This window comes from Macrobrachium nipponense, chromosome 15 (assembly GCF_015104395.2).
Source record: "Macrobrachium nipponense isolate FS-2020 chromosome 15, ASM1510439v2, whole genome shotgun sequence".
Lineage (NCBI taxonomy): Eukaryota > Metazoa > Arthropoda > Malacostraca > Decapoda > Palaemonidae > Macrobrachium > Macrobrachium nipponense.
The window spans coordinates 60025753-60048657 of record NC_087208.1 but is presented as its reverse complement, the minus strand read 5'-3'; the positions used below and the strand labels follow the sequence as shown (position 1 = coordinate 60048657).

The following is a 22905-nucleotide window of genomic DNA, read 5'->3' as shown; positions in this document are numbered from 1 at the left end:
AGGTGAGACTACCGAAAGCTACGGTAGATCCTCACACAGTTTGCTTTAAATGTAGAGGTAAAGAATGTTCTTTTGATAACCCGTGTAATGAGTGTGAGAAGTTGGATGAGGGTGAATGGAAGGCTCTTTCTTCCTACTTGAGGAAGTTAGGAGAAAGACAGGGTGAGAAAGGCTTCTTCTAGAAGTTTTTTTTTCTAGTAAGTCTCGTATTAGCGAGGTAGAAAGAAAATCCTGCTGTAGCATTAGAACCTTCTCCAGTTTCAGCTCCTGCGCCCTGCATCGAACCTAAGGATACGACTACGGAAGTGGCAAACCATGAGAGCCACGATCCTTAGCATGGAAAAGAAGATACGTTCGTTGCAAGGTAAGAGTAGTGAAGGTGAATTGTGCAGTGACCCCAGTGCAGTGGAGGGTGCGTCTGATCGGCTCCTTAATGCTTCCAGGCCTAGACCTCTTCCAGACTCCCAGTCCCAGTGGGGAGGAAAGGAAAGTCAAAAGCCGCAGGAAGGTTAGGGAGAACTCCCACCGATCAGGGCGTCCCCTCGGTAGATCCTGATGCTCGTACCCAGGCTGCCCTTGTTCGCGCGAAGAAGGAGGTATTGCGCCAATGCTTCTCTTCGTCTTCCTCACCTTCACCTAGAAGAGGATGGAGCGCCTCGGATTCTTCACGACCGCTGAAGAGAGCCTGGAAGGCGCCTGGCTCCTTTCCTTCCAGCCCGGAAGTTTTTCCAGAAGAGCCGGAAGTAGAGATCAAGAAACCAGGATGGGAGCAGGAGTTCTCGCCTCATAGTAGGCTTCGAGCCTCTTTCTCGGTGGAGGATTTTACAAGATCTCCAGCTCGAAATTCTTGCGGGACTGCAGGCGCAGATTTCGGCACTGGCGGGCTCCTTGGCAGGAGGAACGCGTCGGAAAGACGTCTCTCTCCCTGTCAAGAAGTCTAGGATTCCTTCACCTGTCTTACCGTCTCAGTCAGAGTCGGTTCTCTCTCCTTTATCAGCGGATGGAATGGAGGCGCTCTTCCCTCAGCAGGCGCTTGTCGTCTTCCAGGCATCAATCGCCCAAGAAGCTTTCTCCTGGTGACTACATCTCTCCAGTAGGAAGGGATCTAGCGACTAGTAGGCGTTCGTCTAAAGACAGGCGTACAGCCTCGTCCTCGCGCTCTTTTACGAAGATCCTTCATTCTCGGATAAGAGAGCCTACTCTTTGATGGATTCATCAAGAGACAGGATCTCGCCTTATGTTAGGCGCCTTGAGCCTAGTAGGCGCTACTCCCCAAGTAGACGCTCTCCCGCTCCCAAGCGTGGTTGCGGAGGAATATCGGCGCTTTTTTCTCCTCCCGATATGGCGCTTTTCTCCTGATTAAGCGCGGCTCTACTTTTAGAAAGCCGCATCGATTCAGGCCAGGCGCACCACCCCGTAGAGCCTGAAAAGATATGTCTCTTCTGGGAGACTACCTTTTGAAGAGACACACAAGTCGGGTAGCGAAGTTTGTGGAGCATGGTAGACGCCGTCTCCTAGTAAGCGACCTTCTCCAGACCTTCGCTCTCCTGTAAGTAGGCGCCAAGAGCTAGTAGGCGTTCGCCTCATGGTAGGCGCAGCTCGCCTGGCAGCCGCTCTCCTTTGAACAGGCGCATGGATCCTGAGAACGCCTTGAGCATAGTAGGCTCTCCTCTCCTAGCAGGCGCTCCCCCGTGGAAGCCCGGAATTCTAGGAGTAGGATTAAGGAGCAAAGAGCACGCACTCATCAGAGTAGGAAGGACTCATTCGAGAGGAGCTCTCCAGAAACTTTGGCTTCCCCTGATAGGCGCCAGTCTACTACTAGACACTCTCTGGACAGGCGCATTTCTTTAGAGAAGGCTAACTGCACTCGTAAAGAAGCGGAGGGTTCTTCAGTGGATGAAGTTGAAACCTTCAGAAGAGGATTTGGTGAAGGACTCGTCAGTTTCGTCCTACAAGATCCTTACAGATCTACTTCTTCAAGAGTTTGGAGACTCCCTTACTCCGTCGCTCCTCCGTCCTCTCTCTTATTCTCGACTTCGAAGAACGACGAAAGTTTCCTCTTGTGTGAGGATGAAGCCAACCATCTCAATGAAGAAGGCTTTGAGAGGTGTTGGTGATTGGCTGCTTTCTAAGGAAGAGAAAGGGAAAACTGTGTTTTCTTTCCCTCCTTCCAAGCTTACGGGCAGACTCGGATTTTGGTACGAGTCTGGAGAACCCTTAGGTCTGGGTCTTCTTCATCGGCGGATGCGGACTTCTCTTCTCTGGTGGATGCAGCACGACGCTCGGCTCTTTTGTCGGCCAAAACGACCTGGGCTATGAACGAGCTTGACCACCTGCTGAAGGGAATGTTTAGAGTCTTGGAAGTCTTCAACTTCCTTGACTGGTCTTTGGGGGGTCTTGGCTAAGAACGACTCAGAACCCGGATGCTATTTCGCCAGAAACCAGAAGATCTAAACAGTGTTCTAACGTGCATTGACAAAGCAGTTGAGAGATGGATCGAGCGAAATAGCCTCCCTCTTTGGAGCAGGGATCCTTAAGAAGAGATCAGTCTTCTGCTCTTTTCTCACGAAGTCTGTTTCGCATGCCCAAAGAGCCTCTCTCCTGTATTCGCAGCTCTCGCCTCTGCTTTTTCCAAAGAAGATAATCCAGGACATCTCAGGATCTATCTCTGCGAAGGCGACTCAGGACATGCTCGCACAGTCGGCACGGAAGCCTAAGACCTCCTTCCAGACGAAGACTAAGAAGGAGACTCCAGCTAGACAGGAGCCCTTTCGAGGGGGCCCCCCTTCTAGAGCCTCTACTCGAGAGGTAATAGAACTTTCAAGAGAGGTAGATCCTTCTCACGCTCTGTCAGAGCTAAGAAGTAGGGAAGTAGTCCTCCAAACACCAGTAGGTGCCAGACTTCTAAGATTCTCGGAAGCCTGGACAAAGAGAGGAGCGGACAACTGGTCCCTCTCTATAATAAGGAAAGGATATCTGATTCCTTTTACGGAAAGACCACCGTTGACAACGACTCCGAGGGAGTTGGTGGCCAGGTACAGGGATCCCATCATGAGCCTTGCTTTAACACAAGCAGTGGAACTAATGTTCGAGAAAGAGGCTATAGAGCTAGTGAGCGACCCTTGCTCAGCGGGCTTTTACAACCGCCTTTTTCTAGTTCCAAAAGCCTCAGGAGGATGGAGACCGGTTCTGGATGTAAGCGCCCTGAATTTCTTTGTAGAAAAAGAGGTTCGCCATGGAGACGACATTCCTCAGTGTTGGCGGCCCTTCGGCCAGGGGACTGGATGGTGTCCCTAGATCTTCAGGACGCTTACTTCCATGTTGCCTATCCATCCTTCGTCAAGGAAATACCTCAGGTTCATGATGGGAGAAGGATATTCCAGTTCAGGGCCTTGTGCTTCGGCCTTTCAACAGCCCCTCAGGTGCTTTAAACAGGCCCTAAGAAATGAAAAAATGTAGCAAGATGGCTACATTTGGAGGAGTCAGAGTGTCCCTTTACTTGGACGACTGGCTGATCAGAGCCAAGTCTCAGGAAAAAATGTTGGAGGACCTACAAAAGACCCTTTTCATGGCAAGTTCGCTGGGACTTTTGGTGAAACTTTCAAAAGTCTCAGTTGATCCCCAGTCAAGATCGTATCTATCTGGGGATTCGGATGGCTTCTCTGGATTTTCGGGCTTTTCCATCCTCCAGAACGGTGATTAGCCCGAGGGTCAGAGAAAGTCAAAGCCTTCCTAGAGAAAGAAGGTTATGCACAGCGAGGGAGTGGAGAGTTTGTTGGGGGGGGACTCTCCTCGTTGGAGCAATTCCTTTCTCTAGGAAGGTTGCACCTCAGACCTCTCCAGTTCTTTCTCCACATGAAACTGGAGGTGTCGTTCACAAAACCTAGAGTTCTCCTTCGAGATTTCAAAGGAAATCAAGAAGGACCTCTCTTGGTGGGCCAACCCTCTCAAGTTTGCAGAAGGGATGTCCCTTCACATTCCGAACCCCAACCAAGTGTTGTATTCCGACGCCTCGGAAACAGGTTGGGGAGCGACGCTCGGCTCAAGAGAAGTGTCAGGCACCTGGAACAAGGAACAGGTGACCTGGCACATCAACAAGAAGGAGCTGATGGCGGTTTGGCTAGCTTTGAAAGCTTTCGAGCCCCACGTCCTAGCTTCAACAGTTCAGATCAACTCGGACAACACCACGGCCCTGGCTTACATCAGGAAGCAAGGGGGGACTCACTCTTTCTCCCTGTACGAGACAGCAAAAGAACTTCTGCTTTGGGCAGAAAAAAGGAAGATTTGTCTCCTTACCAGGTTCGTACAGGGAGAAAAGAACGTCAGAGCAGACCTCCTAAGCAGGAAAGATCAAGTCCTGCCGGCAGAGTGGACTCTGCACGAAGATGTTTGCCAGGATCTGTGGAAGCTTTGGGGCAAACCTCATATAGACCTCTTCGCCACAGCCAAGAATATGAGGATAGCCAAACTACTGCTCTCCGATATCGGACCCGAGGGCAGTGTCGATAGACGCGTTCCTACTAGATTGGAAGGGTCTAGACAGTATGCGTTTCCTCCATTCAAGATACTGGAGAGACTCTAAAGAAATTTGCAGAATCGGAGGCAACAAGGATGACGCTGGTAGCCCCGTTCTGGCCCGCACAAGTATGGTTCACAGAGTACTGGAATGGTTAGTAGATCTTCCGAGAACATTACCACAGAGGATCGATCTGCTCAGACAACCCCACTTCTTAGAGGTATCACAAAAAACCTCCCCGCTCCTAGATCTGACTGGCTTCAGACTGTCAAAAGTTTGGTCAGAACGAGAGGCTTTTCGGCAAGAGTTGCAACGGCTATCGCAGCAGCAAGAAGGCCTTCTACCCTTAGAGTCTACCAATCGAAGTGGGACGTCTTTCGGCGATGGTGTAGGAACCATCACTTTTCCTCTTCCAGTACCTCTGTGACACAAATAGCAGACTTCTTACTTTTCCTTAGGGAAGAAAGTGGATTGGCGGTATCAACCATTAAAGGCTATCGTAGCATGCTATCTGCAGTGTTTAGGCACAGAAACTTAAACATTTCAGAGATAAGGACCTTCATGATCTAATAAGATCGTTGAAACATCCAAGAAGGTTTCTCCAGGGGTTCCGAGTTGGAATCTGGATGTAGTGCTACGTTACCTGAGGTCCAATAAGTTCGAACCGCCTCAGTCTGCATCGTTCAGAGACCTCACGAAGAAGACAATTTTCCTCATGGCATTGGCTTCCGCAAAAAGGGTTAGTGAACTCCATGCACTAGAAGGAAATGTGGGATTCAGAGGAGATGCAGCTATCTGTTCATTCCTTCCTTCGTTCTTAGCCAAGAACTAGAACCCCTCAAATCCTTGGCCTAGGAGCTTTGAAGTACAAGGATTGTCTGCATTAGTAGGCGAGGAAGCAGAGAGGTCTCTTTGCCCAGTAAGAAGTTTGAAATTCTATCTACAGAGAAAGAAAAAAACTTAAGGGCAATGATGTCAACCTTTGGTGCTCTGTAAGAGATCCAAGGAGGACACTTTCGAAGAATGCGCTTTCTTTCTTTATCAGAAGCCTGGTGAAAGAAGCGCATGCGATATGTGAGGAAAGTCAATACAAAGTTCTTAAGGTAAAAGCTCATGAAGTAAGAGCTATTGCCAACGTCATTGACTTTTAACAAAAACATATCCCTGAGTAATATTATGAAGGCAACATTCTGGCGTTGCAACTCAGTCTTTGCAAACCACTATCTGAGAGACGTCAAAATTACGTATGAAAAGTGCTTCGGGTTAGGCCCGTACGTATCGGCGGATTCGGTGCTGGGGCAGGGAGCTGAGACATATCCTTAGTAGTATATATTTTCCCTTGTTAGGTTGTAAGTTTTTGGTTGTTTGAAAGAACATGCTTTTGGGTAAGGCATGTTTTTTCATTTCGTAGTGCTAACAATGATTAGATTGGTTAGGTGATCGGTGGTATGTTTGAGCTCCTTGCAATGATAGGGGTTGGTTAGGTTCTGTCATATAAGTGGGCGAATCCCCGTTGACAGATCCTGCTCGGATTCTATCAAGTAAGCGGACAACCAAATCCCTTTGATAGACCCAAAGAGTCTGTCAGCTGTAGGTCACGCCCTCGCTGAAGCTCTTAAGGCAACGCAGACTCATAGACAGTAACTACGAAGTCTTCTGCCTAAAAACAGGTAAGAACCAAGGTTGTTTTTACATCCTACAACTAGTGTTGTTTTCCCCTTTTTTCCATATTTATTTTGCTGTCTCTTTCCCTCCACCAAGGGTGTCAATCAGCTAAGTATATATCTGACAGGAAAGTTCATGTACAAAAATGTTATTGTTAGTAATACAATAAGGTTTTGTAACATACTTACCTGGCAAGATATATACGATTGATGGCCAGCCCAGCCTCCCCTCAGGAGACCGGTGGAAGGAAAAAATTCCTGGCTGGAAAGGGAGATTGGTTCTTACATCCGCCACCCAGCGGCGGGTAAGGTAGATCACCTGACCTACCTGTCGCGTGTGCCGCGAGTTTTGAATTCTGTCGTGACGTCAGAGACGTATAGCTAAGTATATAATCTGCCAGGAAGTATGTACAAAACCTTATTGTATACTAACAATAACATTTTACTGGGGTGTTTTTGGAGGGCTTGGAACGGATTAGCCATTTTGCATGTAAAATGTGGTCCAAGATACAAAAACCTCATGGTACGAAGGGCGCCTCGGAACGGATTAATTTCGTATCTCGAGGTACTACTGTACTTGGTAAGTTGCATACATAAAAATGACTTTTTTATGGTAAAATAAGATTTTATGTATACTTACCAAGTAGTTACATGATCAAAGCCCGCCCTCCTCCCCTCACATGGATAATAGGGCATAAACAACTGATTTTCGGACGGTGTTGGTTCCTCACTCCCGCGATAGTGGGCGGGGAGTATCACCTGACCAAAACAAACTAGTGCTTCCGCGAATTTCAAAAATTCTAGCTGCCGACTGTTTTAGAAACTATAGCTATGTAAACTACTTGGTAAGTATACATAAAATCTTATTTTATCATAAAAAAAGTCATTTTTATAATAGAGATGCAGCTGCTATTTTTATTTGTTTTTATAATATAGTGGAGGTGGCAGCAGAACAAACTTTATACTATATGAAAGCTTTAAATGATAGTCATGGTAGGGAGACCATACTCAATCCAAGAGTGAAACAGAATATAGTAGTTAGACAACGGATGATACTTGCCCTTCTGTGGCGTAACAGATCTTCCCTATCTCTGAAGCTATTACTTATGTTTTATGTTCTTATGTACAGATTCTCTCATTTCTAAAGGATGCAAACCCTTGTATTTTATGTGGACATACATTCAGAGACTGTTCAGTCATTGAAACTTGGTAAGAAGATAATTAAGTAATAACCAACATTGAGTTATGATTCATGATGTCTCTGCTGTTGTAGTGGTTATGGAACTCTGTTTTAAAGCTTTATTTTGTTGGTAATTGTTCAGTTTGTCAGGGATACTTGAACTATAAATAATTATAACACTCTTATTAACATTTTGTTTGTGGTTGAATTGTTTATCAAGGATGCTTGAATAGTGTAGTGTCCTTTTTTGTTTTCTGCATCATACTGCAGGTTTGCCACTATATAACTATACAGTACTGCATTATTATGTGATAGTTTTTACAAAATACAGTACGACTATGTCTTTACAGCAAGACTTGGTTTGTGTGCTAGAGAGTTTTATAATTTCTTCTTGTGCATTAGTGATAATTTCTTCCTGTGCATTAGTGGATAGTTTATGTGAGTCCAAGAAAAGTACTTAGGGATGCTTTCTCTATCCTGCTCCCTCCCTGTTTGTCAGACTTTGGAAGTGGGAGCCAGATGGGAGTCTTCTCTTCGTGGTCATCCTATGGGATTTTCTGTGAGCATTCCCTACTCTTGTAGAAGAGACACTGGTCTTTGATCCCTTCTTGGGACCCAAGCTTTGGATGAAGCAGTAAATTTGATCTCAAGAGTTTGTGACTTACCCTCACTATACCCTCACTAAGACTTCCAGGGGATGTAGTTGGTTTCCTGTGTTGGTCAGTCTTCCCAGACTGTCCAGCAGCAGGGTGCTAGATCCTCCTTCTGAATGCAGAGATTCAGCACTACCATGACTTCTCATTATCCTTGCACCTCTCTCACGAACTTAACTTCATTTTCACCTATAGCCATGCTCCCCTCTTCCTTTGAGGGTTCAGAGAGAATAGCTTCATCATCTTGTCTACAGGTAACAGGTATCTTTTACCTTGTAAGGGACACAAAATAATCCCATATTTTCTCTGCTTGACAGACTCCTCAGGGGCTGTGCCATCTTTTTGGTTTAGCATTCTTTTGGAGGAACTGGTGGCCAGTATAATGACCTAATTACATACTACTTCAGCTCAACTTCAGTCAGATAATTAGTCATGTTTCCTGTAATTCAACCTTCCCTGAGTGACACAGCTACATTGGTTTTTGCCTTTTACTTTTCATATGTGTCCCTTGATCTCTTCCTACCAGTTGTCTACAGTTTTATCTAGTTCAGTTTTTACCTCTCATTAAGAGAGATCCTTTGGATGAGCCATATGTAAGTCTAGAAATGTAAGTTATTGGTTTGGTAAATTAATATATAATTATGATAAAGCAAGGGAATTGTACTATACGTTAAACTGATTAATATACTATAAAATTCAAATATTTTCAGTGTACTATATTGTCAAAAGTGCATTAAATTTTTTCTTCTTATTTGGATGTCAGAGTATGAGGGACCTTAACGTAGTGTTACATGAATTTTATAGGTTTCGACCAAGAGATGTATGCATATCAGCACCAACTGGGAGTGGAAAAACCCTGGCATATGTCCTACCTATTGTACAGGCTCTTCGGAAGCGTGTGGTACCTAAATTGCGTGCTCTGATTTTACTTCCAACACAAGAACTTGCTGTGCAGGTGAGGATAACTTTAGGATGTATCATATGGTTGACTTTTTTTCTTTTCCATACTTTTCTGCATATGCCTAAATACCAGTAAGACCTTTATTGAATGCAAGTCTGATGTTAGGAAGGGAGAACGCATGGAGTGTCGATCTGGTTAGATTGAGATTGTTCATTAGGAACTTATTGATCATCAGTAGTCGTACAACTGCTCTCCAGCTTAAAAACTTACTAATCCTGAAGGTAGAGGCCACACTGTTTGCCCAGACAATTTACTGCCATTTTGTTTGTGTACCATCCTTTTTCATTCTTTCATTTATGTATCTTTTCTTGCTTATGATGGTATTTTGTAGTGATGGGTGAGTATACTACTTCTGTAAGAGTATGGAGTAAACGTATGTACTACTTGTTTTGTTTCAGTGTGTAATTACTTTATTTGTACCTTCATTCCTTTGTTTGGGGATTGCTTGTTTTACAATTTGGTTTTTGTTCATGAAACTTACCTGTCAGATATATATATAGCTGTATTTTCTGAAATCCGACAGAATTTTAAAAACTTCCGACACACGCAGTGGTCGGCCAGGTGGTTAGTACCCATTCCCGCTGCTGGGAGGCGGGTATCAGGAACCATTCCCATTTTCTATTCATAATTTTTCTGTTGCCGGTGCTGAAAACACCTGTTTTCAGTACCTCCGTCTTAGGATTTTGGAAACTTCATTGCCGCTAAGTATCCTAATTGTCTTTTGATTTATTTACTTGGATTTGTGGCTAGGCATACGCTATCTTAAATTGATTTGAATTTGATTCATTTTTGCATAAGATATCTGAATCTAGTTAGGCTAGTTTCAGACGGGGTTGTCTGCAAAGATATGGTGTGGCTACCGAAAGCTTCGGTAGATCTGCACTTGGTATACGAGGGGTATGGGTCTTGCTTCTTTGTTGAGATTTGTCATGTAAGGAGTGTGAGACTTTGTCTATTCCGTAAGGAAGACGTATGATTTGTATGTACGCAATTAATCAGTAAACACTAATTCCGTAAGGAAGACGTATGATTCGTATGTACGCAATTAATCAGTAACAAAAGTCAGGGTAGTGAACCTGCTAACCTTCCTGTAGACTTTATTTTGCCTAACCCTGTAGTATGGCCTACGGGCTATGTATATGTCTACGAGAGGTGCTCGCTCTCCTTCATTGCTGTGAAGAGTGCTACTTCTGTAATTGTTACTCCTAACCCTGTAGTGTTGCCTTCGGGCCCAATAAAACAGTGGTCTGTAGAGGAATTGCCATTTCTCTGATACTCTTTCGATTCGTAACTTAGAATCGAAAGTGCTTGCCTTAGAGAGCAAAAGTGAAGTGCAGTGCATTGATAACCCACTTGTGTAGTGGAGGGTGCGTCAGATCGGCCTCGTTTCGCCTTACTGAGGACCGGGACCTCTGCTTGACTCCCAGGACCCGGGGAGGGAGCATGGTCGAAAAGCCTAAGGAGGGTTACAAGGAACCCCCACCGATCTGGCGTGCCTTCGGCAGTTTCTGATGAAAATCCCCAGACTGCCAAAGTGCGTGCGCGTGCACGAAATCCTGAAGGAATGCTTCTCGTCCTCCGAAGCGTCCTCCCCGTGCAGGGGTTGGAGCTTTCGGAAGGACTCGCGGCCCTCTAAATAGAAGCTTTCTAGAATGAGGACGCTTCACGTCCTTCTCTCTCTCTCTCGTTATGCGTTTCAGTGAGAAGTAAGAAGGCGAACGTCGCCTGAAACTCGTGTCCGTCTTTCCACGAGAAATTACGTAAAAGAAGTCATAGTAGCAGGAAGCTTTTGAGAGCAGACGTCCAAGCTTTTTTTACTGTCAGAATAAGAAGGCGTTCCCTCTCGACTTGGACGGGACGCTCGGATGGACGCCAGGCGCGCGCCAGTGGACGCCGAGCACGCGCCAGTGGACGCCGAGCGCGCGCCAGTGGACGCCGAGCGCGCGCCAGTGGACGCCGAGCGCGCTCCAATGGACGCCGAAGTGTGCGCCAGTGGACGCCGAGCGTGCACCAGCACTTGTTTCAGATTTGGGCCTAAAGAATTTTACCTCTACCTTCGGTGATACCTTCTACCTCACCTGCAAAGAATGTGAAGTAGGCAGTGCTTCGGAGGAAGCTTAAAGTGAACAGACAATTTCTTCTTCGAAACCCAGCAAGACATCGGGTTTCATGAATTCAAGAGGTCTCTGTCAATTAATATTGCTTTTCACATAGGTGGATGGAGTTAAGGAAAGCTCAAGGGGAGATCTCGTTTGCTCTACCGCAGGCAGACTTTGTGATAAGGCAGTTACGATTGTGTAAAAAGCTCGATGTCCTACACGTCATGACGCTCGACTACTTTCGGTAGGATTCTTGCAAAAGCACACATCAAGAGGATGCTCTTCAGGAAAGCGCAAGACAGGACTTCCTTTGCCATACTGCCAATAAACGATTGATACGGGAATCGGAAAAATAATATGCTCGACTTCCTGGATTACGTTTTGTCAATTCAGTGATTTTCCCCCATTGACAATATACTATCGTTTTGTCAAGTAAGTGGGTATCCCCTCATTGACAAAATATCTCTTTGTCCCGTAAATGGGTTAGTTCTCATTGACAAACATCTTTAACTTTATATTGCGTAAGCGGATAAGCTCTTATTGACAAGATTCGGAAGAGCTCTCATTCATCATTCGCAGACTCATACAAGAAATAGACTTGTAGACTACGTCAATGACCGTTTATGTCCAGTAACATAAGAAGCTTGAGCTGTCTGCTTCGATTCTCTAAGTTTTGTTCATGAAACTTGCCTGTCAGATATGTATGTAGCTGTATTTCCAAATTCAGCTATATATATGTCTGCCAGGTAAGTATGAACAAACTTTATTGTAATATATCATATTTTGCCTTACGTTATTTTACTACTGGTTGGTTCGAGTCATATACGCTTGCTGTAGTTACTTCTTTGGATGGCAACCGAGAGCTCTATTGTGCTATTATTTTAAGGGAAACATTTGTAATCGTTACTCCCTGCAGCCTTCCAGGAGTTTCCGATTTATCTTTTACGTTTATGGTAGTGTTCTGACGACACAAACGCATCTATATATTTAGTGTTTTTTGTTTCGCTTAAATATACCAGCTTGAGAGTCTCTCCTGCGGGATTGACTGACTAACTGTATCTCTGTCCTACAATCACGGACTTTAGCCTAAGATTGAGGGGATTTCTTACGTGAATGAATAAACGTTGCATTCGTTTTGCCTTACTATGTTCAACAGAGTTATCTCTTAATCCTTTCGGTGCTCGTTACCGCACGGTATAGAAACTACGAGTCTACCGCAACATTGCACTTTTATATGCTCTCCTGCTTAGGCAAAGCGCAGCCTTATAGGGAAGTAAGCATACTCGGGAGGGAATGGATGAGCTTGCTGGGGGCCATTTCCTTCCTGAAGAAGTTTGTTTCCCCGAATAGACTGCAATTCAGACCTACACAGTTTTTTCCTACCGGGAAACTGGAAATATTATTCAAGATCTAGGAATGATTCTGAAATAAATCTCTCAGTGCGTCTATCACCTGAGGTGATAGAAAGAAGTGCCGAACATCTGGATAGGGTTTCAGATGTCCTGGATCTTAATCTGAAAGAAGTAAAAGCAATTCGGTCGTCCCTCCAGTCCTCGAAACGAGTTTTTTTGGAACCAGTGTCCAGATCAACTCTGATATTCCACAGCTCTCTCATATCTTAAGAAGTATCTTTCTCGGTCCCTGTTCGAGTTTACGAGAAAGAGCCTATTATAACAACAGGCGTAGAATGTAACGATCCTCTAGAGGTTCGTTACAGGATTGCAAAAGTCAGTACGAATCGTCTCGATCGACGGCAGCAACTATTGACTTCCGAGTGGAATCTTTCTTTAGAAGTAAGTGGAGAGTTGTGGAGACTTTAGGGACGCCCTTTCATTCTTCTCTTCGATATGTTGAGGACGAAGAGGCTTCTTCTTCTCTGCTCCCTTATTCTCTGTTCCCTTTATTTTCTCTCGATCCGGGATCGGTTAACCATTAAACGCCATCCTATGATATGAACGGGGATGGAGTTTTAAGTCTCTTTCCCTTTTTCAATCGCTTAGGAAATGTAATAAGAGGATTTATGACGTCACAGGGAGCGACAATGACGCTGATCGCCCCATGTTGGCCTTCAGGATCCTGGATTCACAGAGGTAACGTCCTTCCTAGTTCACTTTCCAAGGACCTTTTCCGAGAGAGTCGGTCTACTCTAACTTCGAAAAGGCGTACCTATAACCTCTCCGCTCTGAGTCTGACTACGTTCAGACTATCGAGATGTTGACAGGAATAAGATTACCGTCTTCCATTTCCGTCTGAAGAATGGGATAAGCTGGCAGTCACAACTATTAAAGAATACGCAAATATGTTGTTGACGGCCTTTGGGCTCAGAGATTTGCTTCTGTCAGACAACAAAGCCCTTCACGATCTTTGAGTTCTGTGGAATCTCGAAACTCGCTCACCATCTACTTTTTGTCTCACCTGTTTTCTCGGAGTCATACCACTCGTGGCGAGATCAGGCGACATATAGTAGCCCTGATTTCCTTGTTGACGAAGTCGGTTGCGTTTATACACCCCCGATGATCGTGTAACATGAGACCAGGTTGGACTGTCAGGCATTCTTCCTTCGGGACTGAATCGCCTTTTTGCTCCTCGCTCCTTTCTCCTGGCACCAGAAGCTCGAGTCAGGAGTTTGCTCGGAGTTGATTCGCTGACGACGTTGGGTTGCGTTGATACACCCCCCAAGGTTTGCTTAGATTGAATCGCCCAGGCAGTCCAGACACTCATCCTTCAGCGAAGAATAGTGCCTTATGGTCTTCAGGGTACAGCCTTGCTGTCCTTGATTCGTCTGATTGGTCAAATGGTCGGTCACCTGACTATTACAGACGGACTGACTGTGCATGTCCAGATCGAAGCTTTCAATATGGAACTTAGACGTAGTCTGAAGTTCTTGATGTCAAAGCATTCGAACCTCTCCTACCTGTTAACGTCTTGCAGGGATCAAGAAGGCCTTCTTCTAACCACCCTAGATACGACAAAGAGGGTTAGTGAGATTTTAAGCCATCGTCACAAGTTTTGGCTTTAGAGAACACAAGGCGGTGTGCTCTCTAAGCCTTCCGTTGTGGCCTAAGAATGGAGCTTGGAAGCAAGGATGGCACAAGTTAGTGGGCAGGAGCCAGAGAGAGTCCTGTGCCCTGTCGGGTCTCTCAAGTTTTATCTACATAAAACTCAAGAAAGTCGAAGTCATTTCGGGCAATCTGCAGTGTTCTGAAAAAGACCAGACTTGCCCATATCAAAGAACACCCTGGCTTTAGTGTTAAGGAGTTCTTTCAAAAAATGCTCCTTCATTGTGTTTGCACAAAGATTTGAAATCTTTTATCTGAATGCTCACGAGGTGAGGGCGCGGCCTCGGAAGCATTTTCAACAGAGCATGGCACTCAGCAACATCCTGAGTACCATGTTTTAGCGAAGCAACTCTGTGTTCACTTCACACTCCCTGCGAGATGTGAAGATGGCATATGAGATCTGCTGCTCGCTAGGGCCATACGTGTCTGCAGACACAATCTTGGGGGCAAGAAGTACCACTCATCCTATCCTGTAGAAAATGGTTAGGAAGAGCTCTTAATTTAGTTGTTGAGTCGCCGACAACGGCGACTTTTCTAACTTAAGCCCTTAGTTAACACACCTTAACTTTGGCTAGGTGGTCAGGTGGTGATATATATATTTATATATATTTTATTTTTTTACTTCTTAGCCCTCATGGTATGGTCAATATGGTCTAGTCACGTCGTGGTCTCGCCCCTGTTGACAGATCATCTGGAGTGCACCAGCTATATAGGTCTCTACCTCGCTGGCAACTCCAGTAGCACAAGCAGACTTACGTGGCAGTAACCACGAAGCCAGCTATGCTAACAGGTGGAACCAAGATGTAAATCATCGCATGACATTTGTTTCCCAAAATCTTTATTCGGTCCCTTCCCACCTCCAACGGTGGGATTCAGCTATATATATATCTGACAGGTAAGTTTCATGAAACAAAATGATATTGTTATGATACAATAAAGTTTGTTCATACTTACCTGGGCAGATATATATAATCAAGTACCCACCCACCTCCCCTCAGGGGACAGTGGAAAGTAAAAATGAATAGAAAATAGAAAATGGGAATGGTTCCTGATACCCGCCTCCCAGCGGCGGGAATGGGTACTAACCACCTGGCCGACCACTGCGTGTGTCGGAAGTTTTTAAAATTCTGTCGGATTTCAGAAAATACAGCTATATATATATATCTGCCAGGTAAGTATGAACAAACTTTATTGTATCATAACAATATCATTTTTTTTAGTGGAGTCATGAGCGTTTTCAATATTAATGTCAGTATTGTTTTCCATATCCTAAAATTTTTTTATTGATCTGCCTCAACCATTATCTATGGTGAACACTCAGACATAGGTGGGTTAAATGCCCAATAAAAATTACATAATGGTATCTCCAATACTCTGCTATGTTTTAACTCCCTGATATTTACTCTGTGTTCATTCTACATTGTAACAAAATAAGCAAGTAGATAGTCTCTCTCTCTCTCTCTCTCTCTCTCTCTCTCTCTCTCTCTCTCTCTCTCTCTCTCTCTCTCTCTCTCTCTCTCTCATGTGTAACTTTTAATATTGTGAGTGTACCACATAAGTGATTTGTAAAGTTTTTATATTGTAATTTATTAGGAGAGATATTACATTTAATCTTTTTTACAAGAACAAACCCTTTGAGACCAGCTGTGTGATTGTAAAGATTTTTAGCTTAGTGGCAGTGTTAGACTCTCTTTCTCTGTTCTCTTTTACCATTTGTTATCACATCCAAGAAACACTGGTAGGATTCTCAATCTTTTCACATAAAATTCAGTTGATGTGCAGGAAGGCGATGTTTTGATCCTTCACGTTAAGCAAGTTGCAATATTGTACTGTTACAAGTGCGACTCCTTGGCATAAGCACCAACTCCTAAACATACTGTGAGAAGTTTTTAAAAGTGTTACACAATTTTTCAAACTTTAAAGTTTAAGAGAAACATTTAGATTTACAAGCATTCAGCCAACATTTATTTTTAAATTTCACGAATTCATTACCAATTTGTAAAAGAAATTTCTACTTTTTCCTTACATAGGTGCACAATGTAATAGAGAAGTTTGTAAGATTTACCAACCTGCAACTATGCTTAGCAGTTGGAAAACATAGCTTTAAGAAAGAGCAAAATAGTTTGGTGTTCCAAGATTCTTCCGGTATCTGTTCAGCTGACATTTTAATAGCAACACCAGGAAGACTTGTCGATCACATTAACTCCACTGTGGGACTCACCTTCCAGCATTTGCGGTCAGTATCCAGTTTATTATTGGTTGTTTGAATATTGGTCATGTTTTCAAGCTTGCATACATATTTTTATATGTTCATATTTATGATGTACAGTGGATCCCCCGTATTTGCATTCTCCGGATTCGCGGACTCACACATTCGCCGATTTCTCTCGGGAATGTTTCCCCGCATTATTCACGGAAAATTCGCACATTCGCGGTATTTTTCTATAAGAAATATCCACAAATTCCTGGGTTTTTTATCAATTCATCATAAATGCACTTTTTGTGATAAAACTATTAAAAAAACCAAGTATGAAAATTTTTGGTGGGTTTTTCTTGAGTTTTAACTAACAAAATAGGCTGTTTTTAGCATTTTTATAGGGGTTCCAAACATTCGCGGGTTCTAACTATTCACGGGGGGTCTGGTACGCATCCCCCGCGAATAGCGGGGGACCACTGTATATGTCATACTCACTAGGTGTTCACATAGTTGAGAACCCATTTTATCAAATCTAAGATAATTTGTTCAGTTCTACTTAGAAGTGGATGGCAAGTTTAAAAGTAGTGTACCTACTCTTATTTTTCTTCATCTCTGTATCAAAGACCAAATTTCATTACAGTACTACTGTGACCATAATCACACAATAGTAGACTGTATTTGCTAATGTTACTGTCTTTATTTCTCCTTACCACTAAATCCTTGGACAGTAGAGAACTAATGTTCCCCATTTTCTTTGATGTAAATTTATTTAGTTTAGTCTTTGCTTCATAACAAGAGTCCATACCAAAGTATCCTTGAGAAACAAGATGATATAAGGACCAGTTGAGGACATAATAAGTCTTGATTAATGCAGTGAATATGGAATTCATCATATCAGAAGGAATGACACGTAAGTAATCTTGACTAATCTAAGAATGGGCCACTCACATTTGACCTCAGAAGATTTTGACTTGTAAAATGAGTCTCCTGGAAGATGCTTGAAGTAGTATACCAAAAATTAATTAGTTTTAGGATTTGGAATCCTTCTCTTTTATGTAATAATCATACAGTGAATGGCTTTTAATGGCATTTATCGTTTCAGGTTTTTAATAGTCGATGAAGCTGATCTTTTTCTTAGTGCAAGTGGTGGACACATGATGCTAAAAATTGAGCAGCTGAAGAAACATATACATAGAGCACTTCCTGATAATAGTCTCATTTGTGGTGGATTCTGTTTAAGGGATTCCATCACTTTACCCGAGTTCTATATGCAGCAGGTGTTAGTTTCAGCAACTTTGCTGCATGATCCAGAACAGCTTAAAGTATTAGATTTATATCGACCAAAACTTTTTGTGGCAAGAAATGAAGATGGAATTAATAAAGGTAAATATTTCACTAGTTTTACATAGGTATGCATTATAATTACCCTATCCTTGAATATGCGTTGTTTGTGGTTTTGTATTTTTAAGTAAAATAAATTATACCGAATATCTGTATGGTATAAAACATAACTGTAGTGTCAGTATGTCAAATTTTAATTGTTGCCTAAATTTAAACCTTTTCTTCCATTCCAAGCACTTTTTTATTGTAAAATATATGTGAAGGGCAAACTCCAAATATGTTTTCATGTTGTATCCAGCTATTTACTGCAAATTCACTTGACAAAACTCCATCAACATCAATTTTGCATCTGCTTCATTCACATAGATAGATAATTTCAGTTAGCTTTTCATATGTAATGGGACTACCTTAGTGAAATAAGACCTTCCACAATATTGTTATGTGGATACTATTAAATAAGAGAAATTTTTTGTTTGTGCAACCTCTGCCTTGTATTACAAGCAGCTTGTTGAGCTTTAGGCATTAAATCAATGTCTTTCCTTATAGAGGGTGAGGATACAGAATACATACTATATTGTCTTCACAACTGATGTAAGTGTAATGCCTCTATAGTTAACATAATCAGTCTGGTCACCTTTTTTTCCTATCTTTGTCATGATTTCCAATTCCAAATCATATGGCTTTGTTTCCTAATTCTGTATTCTGCAAATCATTCATGTCAGTATGTAAGCATCATTTTATTTTCTGCTAAAATCTTCTTTGCAATGATTCTGTCATGGTCCCATGATGTCCAACCTTTAAGTTTTTTTTTTTATTATTATTACAGATTTCACTCCAAAAAGCATAAGCTCATTTATCAGTACATTCAGGTCTACAGTGGTTGGTTCCTATCTCTTTGTCTTAACCTCAAAAACTATTCCATCCATCATTGGCTTTCTTCCAATGTCATTTATGGCCTATCCCACCTTTTGACAAGTATTTTCTTCATTTCCTGTACACTCCTGGATATTTCATTAATAGTAGTATTGTAGGCCACCAATGCTGCTTTCTGAATATGGCGTTGTTAGTATCATTCACCTGTTATATCAGAAATTCTCATCTCTTATGCTTCAGGTAGCTTTCCTAAAACTCAAGTACTTAGCTTATTTTACTTTGCATTCTTCATCCCCCTCCTGAAATTTTTATACAAGTACCTTTTGGTTTTGTCCAACCTTCATTTTATCCCTGTTCTTATTCAATATTCTAGGTTTCTGTTTTGTTACCCCATTTCCAAGGACTTCTTTTCCAACAGATTGGAATACATTCATGATGCTAATCCAGTCCTCATTGATTGTATCCATTTTTTTTTTTATAAAACTCGATGAAATATTAATTTTATACTTTTCATTTCAGAAAAAACTGTAGTTGATGTAGAATAACTAATCGTTTGTTTTTTTCTGTAGGAACTGTTGTGCCGTATTTGCGTCCAGAAGAGTTGAGAGAAGAATATGTCTTTGTTGAACCTTCCTTAAAGCCTTTAGTCCTTTATCATCTGATTCATAAACATAAATTACGCAGAGTTCTAGTGTTTACCAAGTCAACAATGTCCACTAAAACTTTAGCTATTTTTCTTTCTGCAATGTCAAGTCATTACAAGATAGCCAAAATCTCTTCAAAAGAAAGTAATCGGAAGGAAATTGTGGCCCAATTTTCTAGGGGAAAAATTGATGTGTAAGTTAATTCAGGCTTACTAGAGTTACCAGAAAGTTTATGTAGCTAATTAAAGATTAAAAAGTAGGCTGCTGAATATATATTTCATATAAAAGTACTGAATTTGTGAAATATATTTTATATTTAATTTTAAATATACATATAGAAGGTAGCTATAAATTCCATTGTGATTCTTTTTTATTTTATTTTGTTTCAGACTCATTGCCAGTGATGTTATGGCTCGTGGTTTAGATCTCACCCGCATAAACCAGGTAGTTTCCTATGATGTGCCTTCAGTCCAGAATTATGTGCACCGCATCGGTAGGACTGGTCGAGCTGGCAAACAGGGTTTTGCACTTTCTCTTGTTGAAAACACAACAGAAGTAGTAAGTAATGAGTAATTGTTCATTTTTCTCCCAGACTGAATGGTTATTTATAGTAAATTTCTTACTACTTTTTTGTCATGTATGCACAGGGTTTGGCTAATTAAAGCTTTCTTAACCCTTAAGAGCCGGGCTGACAAAAAAACATATACAGCACCCCAGGCAGGGGAAACTTTGAGGTCAGCCAGTTTAAGAAAAAACATATCAATGGAAAGAGGAAGATATGCAAATGGACAAGGTGCAAGAAAAAATTCTAAAAAATTGTCCCTACCTTTACAACCACTTGTAGGGCCTCTTTTACAAGGCAGTTGTACATTTTACCAAGTTATAGATGTTTTTTCTAATAAATAATTTTATTTTATTTTATTAAATTATAATTATAGCTCACACAATATCAAAACAGATAAGAACTAAAACCATTAACAAATTCTGAGTATATTTGTTGTAATATATTAATGTAAATTTACTGAGATCAAAGTTAAATATTTCTTTGCACTTTTTGTGGCAAAATTACAATTGTAACTGACACACTATCATAAAAGATAACTAAAACCAACAGCAACATCTGGGTATATTTATGAGCAAATATATAAAAAGATGTCGAGAGAGAGAGAGAGTGAATTTACGGGCTATAGAAGTAATGGAACGTCTTTCCCGCCCGATTCCACCAAATCAGTGATGTGTAATATTGATGCTCACCATGAGTGAATCCGTCCACCACCCAATATCTGTTATTGCTACATTGCTACTCATATGAGGGTATCTGTCCATTAACGGTTAAAGAGTGCAGCCTCAGGAATTTCAGTGACCATGCGACAGACATAAAAAAAAAAAATAGGGTGCTCTGTTAAGTTTTGAGGTCATTTGACAAACTTTTTTTACCTCCACCATCATATTCCCAAGTAGGACATTTGAGGGGTCCAGTGCTAAAACCCACACTCGCCACAAATTTGAGAAATGCATTTTATTGTACATCTGGAATCCCCTTTCTTTCCTCTTTCGAATGGTGTAAGTGAGTGTATTATTTTGATGATGAGAATATGGTTAAATTTTGCATTATATGATCTGTACGTTAGTAAATTTCAGCATTAATTTTGTTCATCAATGGTACAATCAATCAGTCAATCAAATTGTGCACAGTCTAATTTTTTTTTCATATATAACATATTTTTGGGGTCCTAAACATTCCAAAAATTCAAACCTGAAGAAAAAGTATCTTGAAAAATAAAATAGTTATGGTCTTTTTAAATTTACACATTTAAAGGCCTTTTTCTCCATTTTTTAAAATGTGGCGAGTGTGGGTTTTAGTGCTGGACGCTTCATTTCTTTTCCCATGCAGCACAGCACACCACATGCCTACAAGTGGCATACATTTTACTGATGTACATAAATGTTGTTCTTTTTAGCAGTGTTGGTTTATTTTTGAAAAAAAAATTGCAGGATAAAAATTGCATTTTAAGGATTCAGGTTTAAAAATCTTATTTACTGTATATATTAATAGTTTGATATAGAAAGATGTACTACGCATTGAGGGCAGTAATTGTCATCGTACTTTGTCAAATGCCATACCTTTTTTGCATGTGAGTAATGCACATTAATCCCTTTTATGTCTTCATTGCAGAAGAGGGATTTCAAGGCCATACTCAACAGCTGTCAAGACAGATTACATAAAATTGAAGTACCTGAAAAGGAACTTTACTGTTACGACTCACAGTATCAGGCAGCCCTAGCAACCCTAAAGGAGACTCTGTCTAAAGAGAAGAAGACTGTGAGGGCTACTAAATTAAAGACAAAACTTGAAAGAATAGGGAAATCAAAGACAAAAGGAAAATAAAATGGAACTACTGTACAGAAAGATGTAGTAATGATAATGTTTTTAACCCGATAATTTTATATAGTACTAAGTAAATACATAATTGGTTTTTACTGTTTGTTGAAGTTGACCGTGTCAAGTTTATGCATTTAATAAAATCTTGAGCCATAGACATGAGTTTTTAATAACAACTTGAGTCTCATTATTAATATTATAAATAGTGCTCATATGCAGTTAACAACTTGTTCTGCTAAAAGCAGCACCTGCTGTGTGAGGCAATTTTATATCAATAAATAGGATAATTAACTAGATAATTATGGAAAGGCTCTAAGAAATGATTTTTAAATCTCAAAATTCAAGTATCAGAAGAATTGAAAAGAAATGGAAGCTTTAAATGCATACATTTCTAAATTAACTTTGTTGATTTCTTATTCTTTGGAAGACCAGTGGCTTATTGAGGCCACAAATCATCTTTATCTCAACTTGCTGGAAGTTCCTCTTCAAAAGCTGTGTGAAATAACGGATCCCAAGTCAGACATTGTGAAATGAAAAGAGCAAAAAACAGTTTATTAACCTAAACTGGTCCATCTGTTAATTAATGCCTGACTAACAAGAGCCAATTGGCTAAGAAAACGAATCACAATACTTTACTGATGGTATTGTAAACAACCAGTAAATAAAGAAATCCAAATTTCAGTAGCTGCCACTTACAACCTTCATTGGAAGCCAGCAGAAATAAGTTGAGCTCTTGTTGTGTTTCCCTTCTACCCCAATAGCGGGCGGTGCTACCTACCAACAACAACAAAATTGCGGTAATTTTAGGTGCTGATGCTTAGAAATTCTTAGCTATATAATTACCGTACTTGGTAAGTTACTTACATATAAGTATAAATTATGGAATGAAACCTTGTTGTCTTATGGAATGAAACCTTGTTGTCTTATCAAAAAAGTAGACACTGAAACTTCAAGATGATGACTGGAGGGGAGTTTGCTATTGAAATGTTGACCTCCACAAAAGATGTTGTCCAGAAATGTATGCAACACCTCAGTGGTTTTCTTATTTGAATTCTCAACGAGAAAGACATTATCCTTTGTCATGTTGAAACTTTCAAAGCAGTAAGTCATCAACCAAAAGGTAAAATGTGCTAGAAAAAAATTAAACTAATTAAACCAAGCATAACCAGGTTGACTGAATCAAATCAAATAAACATGCAAATAGATGAAAAGAAATTAATAGCCATCACAGGTATATGGGAAAAACTGCTCATTCTAGGATGAATAAGTGACTTCAAAGTCACATAGAGGAAAGATGGTTTGCTTTTCTGAACAGTGAAGTCTGACTCGTGTACA

General features: G+C 41.3%; 1 protein-coding gene across 3 annotated transcripts in view; it reads left to right on the top strand.

Moving 5' to 3' along the window:
* Positions 1-21725, top strand: part of LOC135194997 (ATP-dependent RNA helicase DDX51-like) — an 87648-nt gene extending 65923 nt beyond the window's left edge. For all 3 annotated transcript variants that reach the window (XM_064221266.1, XM_064221265.1, XM_064221264.1), the window contains exons 5-10: positions 8818-8968; positions 16163-16368; positions 17432-17712; positions 19113-19380; positions 19577-19745; positions 21364-21725. In XM_064221266.1, coding sequence (XP_064077336.1) covers positions 8818-8968; positions 16163-16368; positions 17432-17712; positions 19113-19380; positions 19577-19745; positions 21364-21576 — 1288 coding nt within the window. In that variant the 3' untranslated portion in view covers positions 21577-21725. The remainder of the gene's footprint in view (positions 1-8817; positions 8969-16162; positions 16369-17431; positions 17713-19112; positions 19381-19576; positions 19746-21363) is intronic.
* Positions 21726-22905: the final 1180 nt, after the last annotated feature.